The sequence below is a fragment of the Epinephelus lanceolatus genome, chromosome 8 (assembly GCF_041903045.1).
Source record: "Epinephelus lanceolatus isolate andai-2023 chromosome 8, ASM4190304v1, whole genome shotgun sequence".
In the NCBI taxonomy this organism is placed as follows: Eukaryota; Metazoa; Chordata; class Actinopteri; order Perciformes; family Serranidae; genus Epinephelus; species Epinephelus lanceolatus.
Window position 1 is genome coordinate 28,876,667 of NC_135741.1, and position 18,788 is coordinate 28,895,454.

The window sequence follows — 18,788 nt, forward strand, 5'->3', positions numbered from 1 at the left end:
AGCTGCTCTGTGTCTCGGAGAGAGGGATGGTACGCTGAATCATTATCAACTCTGCAGAGGGCTCAATCAAGGTTTCTGGCAAAGCTATTGATTGGGTTTGAAATAATATCAGTAGGCATCACAGACACTTTTGTGATGTTGGTTCAATGTACTTAAGTGTACACATGGACTTTTGATACCATCATCTGCTAGATGTAAAGCAAAAGAAACTCCATTTATTTCAGTTATGTACTGATTATACATGTACACCGTACATTTATGTACACCGTACATTTATGCCAACCACGGATATGTTACATTTGTACTTTATTATGTAGCATATGTGATGAAACTTCACATTTCTACAACACTGTGGTTAACTTGTGGTGATGTTGAGGCACAAAAACCACTTGGTAATAGGAAAGATCATGTTTGGCTTAAAATATCCAGTTTTGGTCTAGAAAATACCGCTGATGTCTCGCTATAAAAAACGCCCACTCTTAGTGGCACAATCAATACAGGAGATAATGCAGATGTTTAGCTAAAATCACCTGCTTTGGGTGGCACAATTGCCTCTGAAAATGGTGCCACAGTCTCGCTAAAAACACCTGCCTTGAGTGGCACCTTTGCTGTTGGAAATGTTGCTGAAATCTCATTAAAAATCTGCTCTCTGTGGCACAATTGCTCCTGGAGATGCCATCGATGTCTTGCTAAATCACAACCGGTTTTGCTGTTTGGTAGTCGCAAACAGAGGTCTTGCCAAGGTGTTACACCATCCACCGTCCCCACCATCCCCCCATCAGAAACATCAATATGATACATATGAAACCTGAAAATGTAACGTAACTGTTGTTTGCAGAAATGTAGAATGTGGCTGACGCCTGGGCTGATGTCATTGTTTACAGTTTCAACTTGTTTTACTGGTCGGTGGAGAGGTATAGAAGCTCCAATGAGCCATGTAATAAAGCATGGTTCGGTAGTTAACTGTTGTTGATTAATTGATAGATGCATAGTTAAATGTACATTTGCGACCTACATTGTTTTGTGCACTGTTATGGAAGCAGGTTCTAAAAGAATATATGTGTAAGGTTGAGTCCAAAGTGGCCTCGTTGATTAATGGAGCTTGAGGGAATTTAGACTTGGCCACCAGGAGCCCAGCGAGTGCTCCTGTTACAAGTGTGGGCGGACTCATTTTGTGTTTGCAGCAGCACACCGACTGTGTGGCCCACATATTGACTGTGAGTTGAGCTGTGAGTTGGGACTTTTTCAAAAAATAATAACGAATTGTTCCATTTGAATGTGACTTAATCACCTGATAGAATAGGAATAATTTATAAAAATTATTTGCTGATAATATTCAGGTTGGCTCCGCAGAGAACGCTGCTTTATTCTAAGCTATTAGAAGCATAAAAGGGAAATAACTTCAAGATACAATTCAATCAGTGTTTGATGAGTCTTTCAGACTGCTGTTTTGCCTTTTTTAAAAACTAGTTCTGTATGTGCACTTAACTAACAGGGATTATGGTCTGACTCATCATTCTGCTTATTTTAAGAGGTTTTATCTTTGTCCTTGCAGGCAGATTAATAAAGCTTAATTAATGCACAGGCTTATCACCTTTGTTTCAAATCAGGGTTTCTTCTCTCTGACTACTCGCACATCACCAGTCCCCCATTCACCCGCTGGCCTCGGACTACATGTCACTGCATGGATGGTTGGATAACACAAGCATACAGGGATTGTGTGAACAAATAACATGCACCTGTGTCTGCACTCAAAAAGTGTGTTTACTTGCATTCTATGTTTCAACCACAGAGATTATAAAGATGCAATTAAACTCAAATGTAGAAGGCTTTAGAAGATAACTTTTACAATGAAATGTAAACACATCTAGTTTATTATGATTTAAGACTGAGCTGTGATTTAATCCTCTGAATGATGACAATATCCTGTGTTCATCCCTTGGTTGTTGTTCTAAAGCCAGTCATTATTGTGGTTCTTTGGCTCACTTTACTCCCTATGTGTCCCTGACTGTAGTTTGTTTAACTTGCTCAACAATGTGGATGGATGGCTTTAAAAGAAAACAAACAACAACATCAATCTCAGAGTTTTTTACTGACTGATCATAAATGCATCACAGTGTGTCTCTTTAAGTGTTTCCCACTGCAGTGGTCATTTTAATGGCGCTCAAGGGTTTCATGATACCGTAGGTGTAGTTTTAAAGGTATAAGGTTACTAAGACCCTCAGGCAAGTCAACAGCTGGCAGACCTGTTGCTGTGCTGCCTGCCGGGGTTAGACTACACACACATCAACGCTTAAGCCCACACCTAGGCTGGGCTCCTCCCCCCATTGATGCATGTGTGTGTGCGCATGTCTGTGTGTATGTTTGCGTAATGTGGGAAAATCATAGTGACAGCCCCACTGAGCTCCTCCTCCTCACCTAGTAAACCATTAGAGTTTAGGGGGAGGGGCCGAGTGTACTGTATCTTTGAAGCTGTGGGAGTCGCCTTGAACAGGTACACTTACAGAGGGAAAGACACAGCGACAGCTCCTGGATGTATTTCCTGGTGTCAGCTGAGCCTTTATTCGTTGGGCAAAAAAAATCTAAAAAATGGATGAGGTTTGAGTGAGAACTGCTTGAGAGAGGAGGATTTTTGGAGTTTGCTTTATCCTGAAAGTCTCCAGCACACACCTGACAGATCCTGGAATCCTGGAATCCTCTGGAAAACTCCCCTCGGAGGAGGAGATGAAGTCAGACGGAGAGCAGGGAAAGTCTGGTGAGTCAGTGGAAAAGACAAGTGCAGCTGCGCTATTGGACCATAGCATGATGTCAGTGTCAGTGCTGCACTTTTAAACAGTAAAAAGGTGAAGGTGGTTTATTCTCTCTGGATCAAAGAGTCCTGGACAAAAATATGTTTGCTGATCAGTTTGAAGAGTGACATGTTCACGTGTTGGCGGGAGGCATGACTGATAGCGGATCATCCAGTCAGTCACCTGGTATGGAGCTGAGCAGTTGGGAGACTTTAACCTGCACTGATCTCTGAGTTGAGTTGTTGAGTAGAGACTCCACTGTTGATTGATTTTTCTTGTCTTTAATGTTGAGCTGAAACTCATTCCCCAAAGATGTAACTGGTAGAGATGAGACTGTTTGCATGTGGATTTGACCTTTGACCTATATAGGAAAGAACATGAAAAATAGGACCATGATTCTCACTTTTCTGAGCTGTTTGGGGACGGAGCTGTCACAGTGTGGTCTGGTATTTGTTCTGAGTTGGTTCAGAGGCAGTTGGCTACCTGTCAATGACTAGATCACAGTCTCGGGGTTTTGTACTGTGAAGTTGTCTCCAAACAACAGTGTTTTTGTGGTCATGTAAAGAAGACATTGTGTTCTGTTTCTACTGTAAACACAGTGGTCTGGGGCTGTTGGCTGCAGTTTCTAGCCTGAATGCACGTTTTACATACACACAGGAAGTCATGCTGTGTCAGCCAGGCTGATTTCTGACTATTTTAACTGAAAAGCATTAAATTACAACAGCTGAGAAGTGTTGCGATTGTGAGAACTGTGCTCTGCTGTTTTGCCTCCAAATACCCTCATTTTATCTGTATGGTGGTACTTCACCTGCCCTTCAACCTTGGGCTAAAAATAGCACAAACACAGAGGTAAAAGTTCAGAGAAGACAGATTAACCCTGTGTTTTCTGCCTGTCATGTTTTGCAGAAATTCCATGCACTAGCCACACAGAAATGTTGCGTAAAACTGGTCAAACTAAAGCACGTCATATAAATCCTTCAGGCTTAACCCTGAGGTGTGGTTGTGACACAATTAGTGCTTTCAGAGCAAAACAAACACCTGCAGGCTATGGATGGCTATCTTGGCCTAACCTTTACTATCCCAGGTGTGGTTATGTATTTGCACTTGTGCTCAGGTAGTTACTCACCTTTCTGTCTCACATTTCTGTGACAGCCTCTGTGATTACGGCTGAGGTAATTTGCAGCGTGTCTTTGCAAACTCAAATCGTGGGACATTAGTCATGCAGTCATCGTTGCTTGTAACCATAGCAGCAGATTATGTATGATCATACCTGCTGTTGATGTCCTCCGAGCAGAATAACGGAGAAAAATGTTTTGGTTTTGATCTACTCCGTGTTACTCCATGTTAAATTTACATCAAACATTAGTTTCCTCAGCTCTGCCAGGCCTGCCAGTCCAGCGGCGAATCCCCAAATCATTTCAGATTGCGTTGCTCCTTTATGTCTCACGGCTGTCACTCAGAGAGAAAGCAGTGTGTCCAGATGAGTGACATGATGTCAGAGAGGGTTTAACCCCGTGGATTAACACCTTCTGTGAACCAGGCTATAAAGCAGAAGCTGTTGTTGGTGTCCACTGGACAGCCTGTTCCTGTCTGACCGACCCGACACTCACTCATGATCAGCTCAGGGCTGTGGGTGTGAACTTGCATTTATATGCAGAGATGCATGCACATGTCCCTCTGTTCATGTGTGTCAGTCAACACATGGATACATGTGTGTGTGAGTGTGGGTGTTTCCAGCAGGCTCAGATTGACAACATAATTGCATGAGCAGCTGAGTTTGGTCCTAGCAGTGTAATTACCTTCTTTCACTAACTGTGCTGCAGGTGAATGCAGCAAGCGACTCCCTCGGGTGCTAGCTAGTTTCTTCCCGTTGTGGCAGACACAGAAGACAATTTGGAACAAGTTAAAGATAATCAGCTGCCTGTCACATTCAAGTCAGGGATGATGGTAAAGTTACCATGATAATCATGAGGCATGCTAAGCCAGGTTTGCGAATACTTTATGATAGCGTGGAATAATTTTGTATTTCAGTGAGGATGGGCTGATTGGAGCCTTTATTATGTCCCATCTATCTATCTCTGAGCAACTCGGTGTCTAATCACAGTTGCTCCAAAGCAAAATAAAAATCTACTTTGTCACGGTCACAAATCAGATTCATCCCACTGTCGATTCCTGCTCTCAGACACTGTCCATTTCTCCTCAGCTCGTCAAATATACATGGACGGATGACGAAACTTGCTCTCTGTAAGTCCCTGAAAAGGTGACTCACATCTGCAGTGACAGACTTTTCGGTCTTGCAGCTTTATTTACTGAAGCTGTCATTTTAGACACTGGAAACAAATGTAACTCCGTAACCATTAGCTACATATTTCAGCCCCAGTGTCTCAAGAGGTGGCTGGGATTGTTTGGACACCTCCACACTCTGATTTGTCTGCCAAAATCATCATTGTCACCTTGGCCTGACTTTTTTAGGTGGCAGCATTTATTTTTGGCAACAGAGCATGTTTGTTGGTGTGTTTGTTTGGTTTAGTTAAAGAAGCGCAGGGTTTGGTCACAGTGGTGGGAGCTACCTCATACAGGTACGCTGTGTGTGTGGACTCATCCACAGTTTGATGAAGTATCCATGGTGACACAGTGTCTGCCCTCCCATTTGGTCCTGACTATAAATAACAGCACCGTTAGCCTTCGGCACCAAAGGTCATTTTTCAACAATATGCACAGAAACACACATGCATACACACCTGCTTTGTTACACAAGCATAGAGCATCCAAGAAGCTCTCACCTGCCTGTCTTAGCTAATCTGTCCATCCACCTAATAAGATGAATCAGTTGAATTTGAATAAGTCTTTCTTGCAGCCATTGGCAGAACGCCCTGGTCATCCTCACATAGATCTCTCTCCAAAACAGAGCTTGTTTATTGTTCCTATTTCATCAGAATTTGTTGCTTTGTTATCTACTTGACTCCCACTCATGCACGGCAAGACTATTCTCTGAAAATAACTGTTTATTTATTTTGCAATATGCTTAATAGCAACACCCGGGGAAAATGAGGTAAACATAACAGCACAGTGTTAACAAGGCGTAACAATAAAAGGGAACCAGAAGGGAAAGCCAGTGAAAATAGACGTTGCAAAACAAGCTAAGTGTTGATAGCTTGTGTATTTACATAGATGCTTTTTCATATCATGGCTGAATGAATGACATGTTCTTACCAGCACAGCTCATCAAGCAGAACCAGCAGCAATTATTGCCTGGCCTGATGCAACCAATTAGCATTCTCATCATGTTTTAGTGTAAGCTGTCCAGAATAAAAGCAGAAACTGTAGCTTCTATCCGGAGGAAGATCCTTAGCAGAGTTGCAATTCATTAGCGCACCAACTCAGACAGCAATGTACACATAATTAGTTATCCCCCAAAATAGGCAAATAGCGTACTTTTGTGCAATTACAGTATCCTAGAATTGTATTTTTGCAGCATTTATTAGCCACCTGAATGCCTACTAATACAAAATGCAGGAGGATGATAAATTGCACGGGGCTAATAAGGAGTTCACGGAAGAGAACAGTTGCCAGCCTGCACCTTCATTATACACACTTCTGTGGACAGGATGCCATTTTGGCTCATTTGCAGTCTGACTCTCCCAGTTGTATTTTAATGGCTCCATCCATCCACCATTGTATCTACCAGCCATCTTATCTTCCATTCAACTGTCCGTCCCTCGTGACCTGAGCAGCACCTCTTCCAGTTTCATGGAAACTCTGCTGCTAATCTCCATGATAAAGGAATTCAAAATGCTGTCCAGTGTATCTGTCCATCTGCAGCCTGAGAATGATGGTAATCTCACTGTTTGTGGTTTCTCATGCCGTAGATGGGGGAAAGTCTTTAAAACAAAAGCATTGTTTTGCCGGATTACTGTCAATTCGGCATAAGCACAGACTGTGAAAATCAGAGAGAGCGCTGCTTATGTAACTCGGGGAAAAATGACACCTAAAATGAAGATGGGTGAAAATCTGTCATGCTCAGTCCACCACAGAAAAATGAGACTTCTCTGACTGCAGCATTGCATGTTCTGGCCAGCATGGCTGATACTATCCACAGACACACGAGAGGGTTTTAAGCCAGCGGATGCAGATCGTGGTGGAATGCGTCTGAGATTAAAGCCTATCTTTCTCTCTGATCAGTTTTTTGCTCCCTGTCGAGCTCTGTTCTAACCCCACTCTCGCTCAAGTTCAGCCCCCATTACTCCAAGGACCTGGAGCATGAAATAGGCTTGCCAGCATGTGGATGTCAGATTGTGTGATGTTAAAGCGTAGACTACTTGATCGACACAGGCTGACTAGAACGGAGGGAGTCATGCAGTGGGTGACATCGTCATTTGAATGCTTTTGATGTGAATTAACAGTGATGGCCTCAAATTCTGTAGAATTCAGGTTTCAGTTTGTGCGGTGAAAGCATCAAGTCAAGAAAAATATCTCTGCTGTTTCCAGATATGCAGCTTTTCTCTGTTTTTATATGATTGTTTTTTAAATATTCTGGAGTCTTGCACCTCATGTTAGACCAAACAAACAATTCCAAGACATCACCTTCTTGTTGTGGAAGTTCTTCGAGCCATTTTCTTACATTTTACAGGCTAACTGCCTGAGTCCAGACCTTTGAATCCACCCACTCCACCAGATTTAAGTTGACTGATTTGTCTGGTGTTTTGACATGAAACAGCGGTTTCTTGGTCATAATAAAAAAACGATGTAATGAGGGCCGCAGGGAGACTAACGCCATTGTCAAGCTGTTGTCAAGCAGTGCGCTAAAACCAATGAGGAGTAACAACAATGGTGAGTGCATAGACAAGATAGATGCTGCTATCAAGGCTGTTCTAAATCATCATGTCTTCTCAGTATTGCCTCATGTGTAGATTGTTTTACTTTGCTCCACTTTGCTCTCAAAACCACAGCAAAGCAAACATGTTGGCATTGCAAAACATCAGTGTGGACTTAAAATGACCATAGATTCAGATGGATTTGTTGGTCTTTAGTGACTAGTTAGGGAAAATCAAATCTCCATCCCCACAGGAATCAGTTAGAGTGGACTCAGTGTCAGACTGAAGATGTAAACAAGAGTGTAACGAGTTGACAATTGTGCCTGATACCAGGCAAACAGGATAAATGGTGCCATACATTTACTGGCATGTTAAAAGCTTCAGTGACATCTTCATAGTCTTCCCTTTATAATCCTCAAACTTCTAAGCAATCATAAGTTTATATGAGGCTAAAGACCACAGGGACTTGAGGCTTGCCTTCACATTGGTGTGCTCATCAATAAAAACCAATCCATCCCCGTATGTGTTATCCTGAATACCAATATCTCTTCATCACTGTCTCCGTTAATACGGAATATTAGAGTCTGATTTCTGTGATGGAGTGCCCCGAGGCAAGATGTGTTTTTTTCCCCTTTTTTTTTTCGGTTTTCATCAGGCGTGACCCTGTCATCTCCTCGGGCGACGCAGGGAGATTGTTCTGCTCATGAGAATTGACTAGCTAATCCAGAGCAAAGCACTCCCAGACAGAGGAGACACTGCAGGCTGCCTTCATCAGTCAGAACTCAGGCGTTACTACCGTCATGAGCCACTGATGAATTTGCTATCAGTGGTCCATAAAGATGAGTGTGTGTGTGTGTGTGTGTGTGTGTGTGTGTGTGTGTGTGTGTCATGCGAGACAGAGAGAGAGAGAGACACACTCTGACTTTTATTAATGACTCCTGCATCTCATTCGAGATGAAAGACTTTATGAAATATATTTTGGCAATCTGCCCTGAATGACACACGCAGGATCCAAAGTAAAACCGTGCGCATGTGCTCTTACTTTCACGAGGACTGCATGTGAATGTTGCACATTTTACCTTTGTTGCTCCTCTGGCAGATTTTGAACAGCTCATCTGTAACCATGACGATAACTTCCTCTCTGCGTTTAATATAAAGTAATATTAAACAGCTCAAATCACAGTTGCAACTAAATTAAAAGGAGTATATCAGTGTGTTTGCATGTTATCTACTGTTCATCTTTATCTGTTTATGTTGACCAAATGCATTCCATACAGTTTTTTGGGGGGGCACGTGTTCAGGCAGCTTTTGGTTTCCATTCATTTCTGTACAATATAAAAATCAATCAGTGGATCCTTGAAATTTGCTTGTGTTATTTATCACAGCGGACACTGAGTATGCGTATGTTGTTTATGTATGTATGTATATGTATATTTTAAATGTCTTAGGGCTGGGTGATATGAACAAAAATTCATATCTCGGTATTTACAGGCTGACTGGCGATACCTTCAGATTCTAAAATCGGCAAAACTAAAAGTTCTCAGTGCAGCGATAAATAGATAAATAAATAAATCTAAAACAGAAGCTACTAAAAAGGGCAATAAGGTGCAGGGAAAAAGAGTGCAGTCAAATACACAGTGTATACTGGGTATTTTCTACGAAATGGGCTATGTTCACTTCCAATTTTAAGCCACATTTAAGATGTCACTCACACTTTTATAAAAACAGACCATGATCAAAATAAAATGCAAGTAGGAGATGCGCAACATGTAAATAAAAATGATTTGAAATAAATATCAGGGCTGTACATTAACTTTTTGCACATAGCACCGGAGCTACAGAGGTTTAAAGGTTTACAGCACAGGACACAAAACTATAATATCAGTATAAAGTAATAAGTAGGTCTAAATCCATTGGAGTTTGAAACAGTTAAAAGTCTTTGTGGGGGAGTTAAAAAGTCATTTGCCTTTCAAATGAATCTAGTGCTGGAAAATGATTGAAATATTTTTATTTATATAAGCTATTAATCGCATTAATGCACATAGCATCACCAGAGAGGCTGAGGGAGGGAAGGAGCGAGAGACACTTTGTCTACATTATAAACGTCTTGTATGTAAAATGTCTGTGTTGTCGTTGCATTTTTTTAACCACATCTGTCTCCTGCTGCATCCAGGCACTGTCTCAGTGTCACACAATAGACTACATATACCCAGAAGGACGTCAGTGAGCTATGATCCACCTCACACACAAACTAGGAAGCACACACTGACCTGACACAATGAAGACACATGCAGTGCAGAGCTGTACTGTGCGTGTGCTACTGTGCTACTTTCATTCATCTCACAGACTGATTTAGCGTGTGCAACATACAGACCCATGTCGCACTGTGGACTAATTAACAGACAGATTAAACAGAGGAGCCGCTCTGTGTCTCCCTGAGTGTTGCTGGAGAACTTGTGAGTGAGTGAGTGAGTGAGTGGGGCCGAGCTGGGCAGAGAGTGTGAGAGAGGAGAGATGAACACTGGCATGGAGTGTGAACTTGACCCTATATCAAAACAAACAGTTTTGTCTAGATCTATATCTTGCTCGGGAATATATTGATGTATTGTACACAGTCGTTACATTGCCCAGCTTTAACTGATAGGGTATTTTAAGGAGGAGAGTGAGACAGTGAAAGAAACAGCCTAAGCAGAAAAGATTCCTTTTTTTTTTTTTTTTTTTTTGGAAGATCAGTGAACATACAGTACAAAAATCTCCATTCACTGAGTATTATTATATCCCTCATCCCTTCCTGTCATCCTCATACTTGAGAGTAAACAAAACAATAACAAACAAACAAACAAACAAACAAGAATAGTATGTTCTGTAAAACCACACTTTACATACCTTAGTCTCCCTTTTAGCTGTTGAGAAAGCAAACTAAAGCTATGCTAAATTGAAACCTCTCAAGTTGTACTTAGTGTGTCAACACTTGTATTCAAGATGTGCTTAAATGTAATCAAATTATGCTCTTGTTGTTTGTTCTTGTTGAAATTTACAAAAGCACAACCTAAAGCTCATAAACATTATGTGTGTACTTAAGAATACTTAAATAACTCTGAAGCAAATCAATAACCACAACACTGAATATAATGAAGCACTAAAGGCACATTGTAAGTATACCCTTTAGGCCCAAATGCTCTGAAAGCATCTGACGTGGGTTTTGAAGTACACCTTTTGTTTTAAATGGCTGAACATGCATCGAACAGTCTTAAAAGGCAGGTCAAACTGCTTTGATGCCTCTATTCCAACCTTGTTCCAATTTTGGCATGTGAAATGAGGACTCAGCGACCAAAGTCCAGAGTGAGATGAGAGAGGGATGGCTGGTCCCATACAAACTTGTTCCTGCCTGCATATATGGTGTTGGCACATCATATCTGATGCCTGCAGTGCGTCATGGGAGCACATCAAATGAGGCACGTCAGTTATCATGTTCAGTGCGTTTGGGCCTTTCGAAAAACACATGTAGAAATAAACATTTAAAAGATTTAAATATTAACTATATATATTAAAGGGCCAGTGTGTAATATTTTGCATGGTTTATTGTCAGTCTGAATCTGAATCTGAATATTCTACCCATTAATATGTTTATACAAGTGTATAATCGCTATAAAATAAAATTCGTTTGGTTTTTGTAGCCTTATAATTATGCTTATATATATATATATATATATATATATATATATATATATATATATATATATGTATATATATATATATATAGCAAGGGCCTTGCTTTAGAGAGGTCGCCATCTTGCGCCGCCGGCAGACCAAGCAGACAATCCAGCCAGCCAGAGAACGCATTTCGCGTGTATAAATGAACCAACGAAGACAGCGGAAGGAAGGAAGAAGGAGGAGGAAACAGCAGAGAGTGTTAGTAGTTCGTCGATAGAGAGTAGTGAAAAGTTTTTTTAGTTATAAAGTTTGCGAATGGACCACACTTACCACGCAACAGGAGAGAATGAACCCGAACCATCATCTGCGAGGAAAAGAAGACGCAACTTCACTCCTTGTGATGCACTCTCTGTGGCGCTTTTCCTCCTGATGATATATCTCCCCAACGATGGTAGCAGTAGCACCGAATCCCATTCTGTGCATTCAGCCTCTCTTCTCGCCCGCTCAGCATCAAACACATGGAGTTCCTCATCTGTATGCTCCGGCTCAAACAGGTATGGCTCTGGGTCTGTGTCCGCTACAAGTAACTCTTCAAACTCGTGTTCAAAGTCGTCCATTGCAGCTGCTATAGTCCGGAGATATCGCTAGGCTAAATAAACAGCTGAGCTCTGTTTACAGGCTACGCTGTCAGTCAGTGTGCGGGCTGGATATTGGTGGAGCAGAGAGGGGAAGGGGGTCCCCACTCGGCATGGTAAACGAGTATGTGTGTAAAGTTATGAAGTGTGTCTGTTACGCTAGAAGAGTCAGAGTTTGGGACGGAGTCTTTTACCCCCTGGAGTGTTACCGGAGTTTCTGGAGTGCTCAAATAAACTGGCCTTTTTCCCGAACGCTCCTCTGGTCTCCTGCTCGTGAGGGATTCATTACAATATCGTAACATGGTTTAGATTTCTAAATAAATATTCATCTCGTCGCTAGATAGACCTACTCCTGAAAAACTCGTGCACGCGGCTTTTTGTCCCTACGAGGCCACTGTCATTTACCCAACGGGAGGGATGAGCGAGTGAGCCCTGCAATCTAGAATTTGACCACTAATGTCACTGTTTTCAACCCATTTTACACACTGGCCCTTTAAGTGTAGGAAATCACACTTGTACACTTTAGATTGAGCATGCACGTACACACACATAGAGACACACACATATCCACAAACGCTCTCGGCTTGAAATTGTCAAAGTCCTTTATTGATCACCTCTGAAAGTTCTTCAAGCGAGAAAACAACAGGAACCAATGGTCTTCTAAACTTTAACCACCGTTGCATCATCTACAGACTCTCTGGAGGTAAAAATTCTGATACAGATCCAGGATCAGCTTAAAGTTGGAGTAGAGCAGAAAAGTTTCTAAGCGTAACATTATTTCCAGTTTTTCCTGTGAGGTTTTTTTGTCCTGAGGACACAAACGGATTCCCGTAGGAATGAAAGGTCAGATAATGGCTGCTGTTTGCATACATGCCTGCAAAGGGCAAACATTAATCAGCATCCCATCATGCATTCAGCAATGCGTGGGGGCGTGCACACATCACATCTGTGTGTGTGGAAATGTTTCACATGAATGGAAATGTCGTAGTATTCTGAGTAATTCGGCTGAGTTTAAATAGGAAAGAAAATTGAATAATTCATCAGGTTAAAAGCTGATGTTCGTTAAATTTACTGTATTTCTATAAAGGCATCCATAACAGCATCGAGTGTGCAGAATTTCCAGTACCTCTCTGTGTCAATTTTTCTATCACTGTAGATTGTGGATAAACCCTTGAAATTCATGTGCTTCCTGGTATCTAATCATTACAGGGAAATGGAGCCGTGTCGGAGGTGGGTGCATTAGCCTGGAGGCTCTCTTGCATGTAGTTTCCTACTGAATAACACTGCTGATTCTCATGGATTTTATAGGAGTCTCGCTGGTAAAGCACCGGCTCGGTTGCTCTTTGCTCTGTCACAGACTGTAGAGGCAAGAGGAGAACAGACAAAATGCCGACTGAACCCAGAGACCCCAGCTTGAGATGTGTTGCAGATAAACATCTGCATGTAGGGAGTGAAAACAGAATAGTCCTTCATGATTACAGTTCTTTTATCTCACCACTGTAATGAAGCACAAAGTAGGTGAAACTGAACAGGTTTTGAATTGGGCAGGAGATGGGAGTTGACATGGCTGAACAGTGTTCGCACTTTGGCTCATCACTGGAGCCAATAAGGAAGTCCTTGTCCTCATCTGTTTGTCTTGATGCACATTATTTGGTCACAGAATGATTTAAAAAATGTGCTAAAATATCTCATTTGAGTGTTCTTAAAATCAATTTATTTATTTATTTTCAAATATATTCAACAAAGTGCTGAGAAGGGTAAAGCTTTTAACCCAGCGTGGCATCTCTGAATGGGTTTTTAGAGAAAATCTGTTTGAATGTAATTATTCAAGCGGGGCCACGGCTGAGTTGCCAATTCCAAAACAAATAAGAGGATGTGGGCTGTTGCCTCCCGTCGTGAAAGCACTTGCTGCTCGAATTCTTGACCCTGACTGCTCTTTTATTCCCTTTTTTGTGTGACACATTCTTAATTTGGGTTGTTCTTTTGTACTGCACAATATGCTCTGCAGTCAGACTGTGGATAATGTTTTAAGTGTACATAGACATATTTCAGGGTCTGAAATCAGCACCTGCCAAGTGCAGTGGCATGATCTCTATAAACAGGTATCTGCAGGCAACTGGACACAACTTTGGCATTTGGAAGCATTCTGGTTTCAGCTTGTAGACCAAGTAGTGTTGACCAGTCATGTTTGAGCACAGTAGAACCTTATGGGTTTTGATTGACAGTCCATGTTCTCCAAATTCCAAAACCTAACCAGTAAGAGCACACATACCGTACTATACACACCAGCTCGGGGCATAGCGAGCATGTGACAATGACAGTGGATGCACTCAGAGCAGGCAGCTGTTGGCGATCAGAGCAGAGTTACGTTGTGACATACTGCAAATGTACAGTGTAGGTCTGAGTTTGTCCATAAAGAAACACTGCAGCTTCTCAAGACCCAAGTAAAGTTAATGGGCACGTTCATGCTTATGTGTAAATGTGTACAGGACCCTTAAACTGCTGACAAATAATCTGTGAAAGCTACGGTATGACTAGAACACTGGAATTTACCAGTGGTGGACAGGTACTCAAAGGTTTTACTTAAATAAAAAAGAAGTACCACAGTGTAAAAAATACTCAGTTACAAATTAAAGTCCTGCATTCATCTTACTCAAGTAAAAAGTATTAAAGAACCAGAGGTAAAAAAAAAAAAACATAATTTGGGTAGCTCACCTGGAAGAGCGTGCACCCCTAGTACCAAGGCTGAGTCCTTACCACAGAGCCCTGGGTTTGATTTTGACCCATGACCCTTTGCTGCATGTCATTACTTTATCACTCCCCCATTCCCTGTCAGTCCTCAGCTGTCCTATTGAATAAAGGCAAAAAAGATAAAAACATTTTTTTAAAAATAACACATCATAAATAAGTAATTGATTTCATATTTTGTATTAATAGTCTGAATCGGCAAAGTAACTAGCAGCTATAGCTTTAAAAGTTACATACAGTTACCTCAAAACAGTAAGTACGGTACTTGAGTAAATGTACTTAGTTACATGCCAGCACATTAATATAGCATTATTAAAAACATTTCACTGTGTAGATAGGCTGTATCAAACATTGAATGACATAATTCTTTATGTTAAATGATTTTTAAATGATCTTAAAGTTATTCGTTCATTTAGTGCTTGGATTTTAAAAGTGGCAAACTTAAAACAAACTTGCGTGCCACAGTGGCAGGTAGTGAAAAAAGTTAAATTCATACCCTGGATCCTTTCATTTTTTCTATGACAAATGATGTTGGAGCCTCACTATTGTGGCTTGTCTTTACAGCAGCGTGCTGTCATTAAATAAATATGGCATTCTCCATGATGATGTATGTTTGAAGAAATCAATTATGTAGCGCTGTGGCCGGACTTGGTTTCCCATGGTGTGTTGATTTTGTCAGATGGGATATAATATTGCAGTAATGGAGCCGGTGCATACACATAATGTGTCTAAATCACAGTTATTATATGACATAAATATGGAAGTTAGTGTGCCCGCTCTATTATTTAGACACTGTTAAGCCTGCGTACAGCATATGCACCCATTATATAGTATAGCCATCATTTGCTCCATACTGTGGGCTCGTGCTGTACGTCCTCTCTCTCTGCAAGCTGGCTGAATGAGAATTCTGTGGGAACAATAGGCCTGTTAATTGATTTTGTCCCTAGTAACAGGCAAAAATTGAACCCCGCCCCGTTGTACACTCCCACTCACTCTGAAGAGGGAGAACCAATTTAAAAATTTCCCCCCTCTAGACACTTACTGTCATTCCCTATCAATTTTCGACCTCCAGTCCCGTTCCCACCAAGTCCAATTTCAGCTGCCTCGTGGCCACTGGACTCTCTGACAGATTGCTGGACCTTTTGCAACTTTGGATTCTGACTACTGCTGTTTTCGTAGAAGTGAGAGAGGAAGGAGTGGAAGAGGGAGGAACAGTACAGGATGAGAGTTTGTGGGAGACAGTGAGAGTGACATGGAGTCAGAAAGAGGCCCTAATGTGTTACTACATGAGACTGTACTGATAACAGTGTCTGGATAGTCTTTAAAACAAGTGTTGAAATCTTTGGGTCTATAACGTGTTCATACACAGTGTGGAGAAGCCTTAGAAAGTTTTTTTTAATCTATTTTTTTGCACCATTAATTCCAGCAGATGACAGAGTTTAGTTCCTCAGAGAAGTGCTGATATTTTGGAACAATTTTACGACGGGTCTCCAGCATGCTGAAGCTGTTAGACAAAGGCTGCGGGATTATTTAGGAGGACACTTTCAGCTGTTTTGCTCAAATCATACAAATAGGAGATGACACTGATCAGATTCATGATTCACTGGTACCAAGTGCACGTCAGCTGATGCATGGACGCTATTATGCAAATACACACATTTAAGCAGTCATTTACATCAGTGGCCGGGGATGGAGATTTTATTTACTGTTTCGATGAATCATAATAACTAGAGGCGAGCCCGTTTAGGGAATTGGAACGGAAGGGAGGCAGAGATGGAGGGAGGGTCATTGAATGCACATATTTCTCCCCCCCATCGAGTCAGAGACAAAGATCAGTCGTCATTAGCCTCAGTTTAATCCCTGTGGCACTTCACTGTTGCATAAGACTTCAGTCAGAGAAACACATTAAGCCCGTTCTATTTAAAGAAACTCTCTGTTCACTGTTTTGTGCATTTCGGGTGATTTGACACAGGAAATGCAAACACCATGCTAATGCTTTTATTAGCAGAACTGCTAATGCTTCAGCCATTAGGGACTTTAGACTTTCTTGAAGCCCAATTTGGTACCTTTAATTATCTATTATCTGTTTTTAGAATGTTGCGATATAAAACCTTTAGTGAGCATTTGTTCTGCTTATTCTTCTCTTGTCAGATTATGGTGTATTTTCATCGTTTTATTGTATTTTTCTTTTTGTAATACCTTTTTAGTTTTTTTGTATCTGTGAGAACTGTTTTTGTAGAAGAGTGTAATATATTAGAGTTACATTTCTCTGCACACTGAAAGGTATATGATGCAGGAATTGTTGGCCAGCTTAAGTGAAACACTTATATTGGGTCATAAGTGATGTTTGAGAGGGCTTACTCATGTTTATTATTTATGAAAATTCTTGATAGTATAACTTGAAGGTAAACTCAAGACAGAATGTGTGCTTTTCAGATTACCTTAGCAGTCGTGCCAAATCAGGTTATGTCACTGTTTTGTTAGAAGATAATCCTGAATATCCCACATGGGTCTTATTCTTGTAGGTTTGGCTTTAATTCCTAATGGTGATAATAACAGTGAATTTACCAGTTTAATTATTTATTTACCAGTAATTATTATTTAATTACTGGGAGAACACTAACATCGGTAAAGACAAGCCAGATGGGGCAAGAGCCTCAAGCGGTCAGACAGGTACCAACCGATTTATGTCGGTATCACCGAGCGCACATTCACATTAAATCAACTGGAGCTAAATTTTGGTACCTGAGAGTGCATGTGGGTGAGAGAGTGCGCCGCATTCTGGCCACTGGAGCTGATCGCAGCCACTCTAGACAACAGAGGATGGAATAAAACCATGTCACAGCCAGAGCGCAGTGCAGAGGCGCCAGATGGAAACCTCTTCCATGTGTAGAAGTGACATGAGAAAGAGAGATGCGTTTTTTACTTGCACGTCTCACACAACAGATGCTCCCTCATTCTAATGTATGCAGCTGTTTGCCCCGGCTCTGTGCAGGCTCTCATCTCGGCTGTGTCTTATGGGTTGAACTGCAACCTAAAGCTTTTATTTATGCTTAAAGACTGTTTTTTTTGATAACGTGCATAAACATGAGGTTGATGCACAATAAAGGCACTGAGTAAATTTATTTATCTACATCTTGCAATCTAGGTGGTGCCGAATGTGCTGCACTCTGGACAGAGCTCCAGTTTGTAATCCCACAGACTTTCCCCTTACTTTTGTCCAGCGGCTGGAGGTTGTGACTCAACTTGATCAATTTTTACAACTGAGGTTACATTTTGTACTGAACAAAAGGCACCATTGGGTACCTGTACTGAATTCCAGGTGGGATTTCAGTATAAATGTAACCTGTACCCATTCCCAAGTGGTAGCTTGCCAAGGCTTATGTTATCATAATTGGTGGATATAATGGCCCAAACTACAGAACCTACAAAAATAACCCAAACTTAATGCCTAAACTTAAATACATTAAATTTTTACCAGAATACCATACTATATGTCAGACCTGTGTGGTAGCTGTCATTCAGGAGCAGAAAACATGCCTCCTCTGTCAGCCAGTGGGGAACAGGTGGCGTTGAAGGCTGAGCTAACAGCAGAGAGTCAGCAAACATCCGACCCTGATACATCATCTCATCCCTACTAGTGCCGAGGTTGTGATGGCAACAGAGTCACACCGCTGCAAACTAAAACACAACCCAGTGTTGTCGAACTTTCTGTGTGCTCACAGTCCTACACACTGACCGAAATCTCTCTTTTTTTTTGTTTCTCATTTCTTTTTTCTGTTTCAGTAATTAAGGCCAGAAGGTTTTGTTGACAGTCGAGCAGACGTGCAGCTAAAAACAACAGCCTCGGTTGAGATGTGAAACATTTGACCAGAGTTGCTTTGGTGAAGTTATTTCATGAATACAATCTGAAAAATGTATTCATATTTTTTCCCTGTTAGGAAAACATTCTTTTTTTACAATTTACTTTAAGCCTTTATGTGAGAAATTATTCAAGGTCCATAATTCATATGAATACCAGACATTTAGTTTGCTAATATATTGTATCAATCATATTTCAGGGCTTTTTTTAGGGCTTTTGCAATAAACCTGTTATTGTCTTCATTCTCCCTGACCTCCTCCTCCTTAATGAAAACACATGATATTTT

The 18,788-nt window shown here is 41.2% G+C and overlaps 1 protein-coding gene across 11 annotated transcripts in view; it reads left to right on the top strand.

The window, feature by feature from the left end:
- kazna (kazrin, periplakin interacting protein a) overlaps positions 1-18,788 on the top strand; it is a 259,175-nt gene that overhangs the window by 192,244 nt on the left and 48,143 nt on the right. Inside the window, exon 1 of one of the 11 annotated variants that reach the window (XM_033634775.2) lies at positions 2,479-2,755. The exons of the other annotated variants lie outside the window; for them this stretch is intronic. Within the exon in view, the coding sequence (XP_033490666.1) occupies positions 2,725-2,755 (31 nt within the window). The 5' untranslated portion in view covers positions 2,479-2,724. Of the gene's footprint in view, positions 1-2,478; positions 2,756-18,788 lie in introns of those variants that run through there. 11 annotated transcript variants of the gene reach the window in all.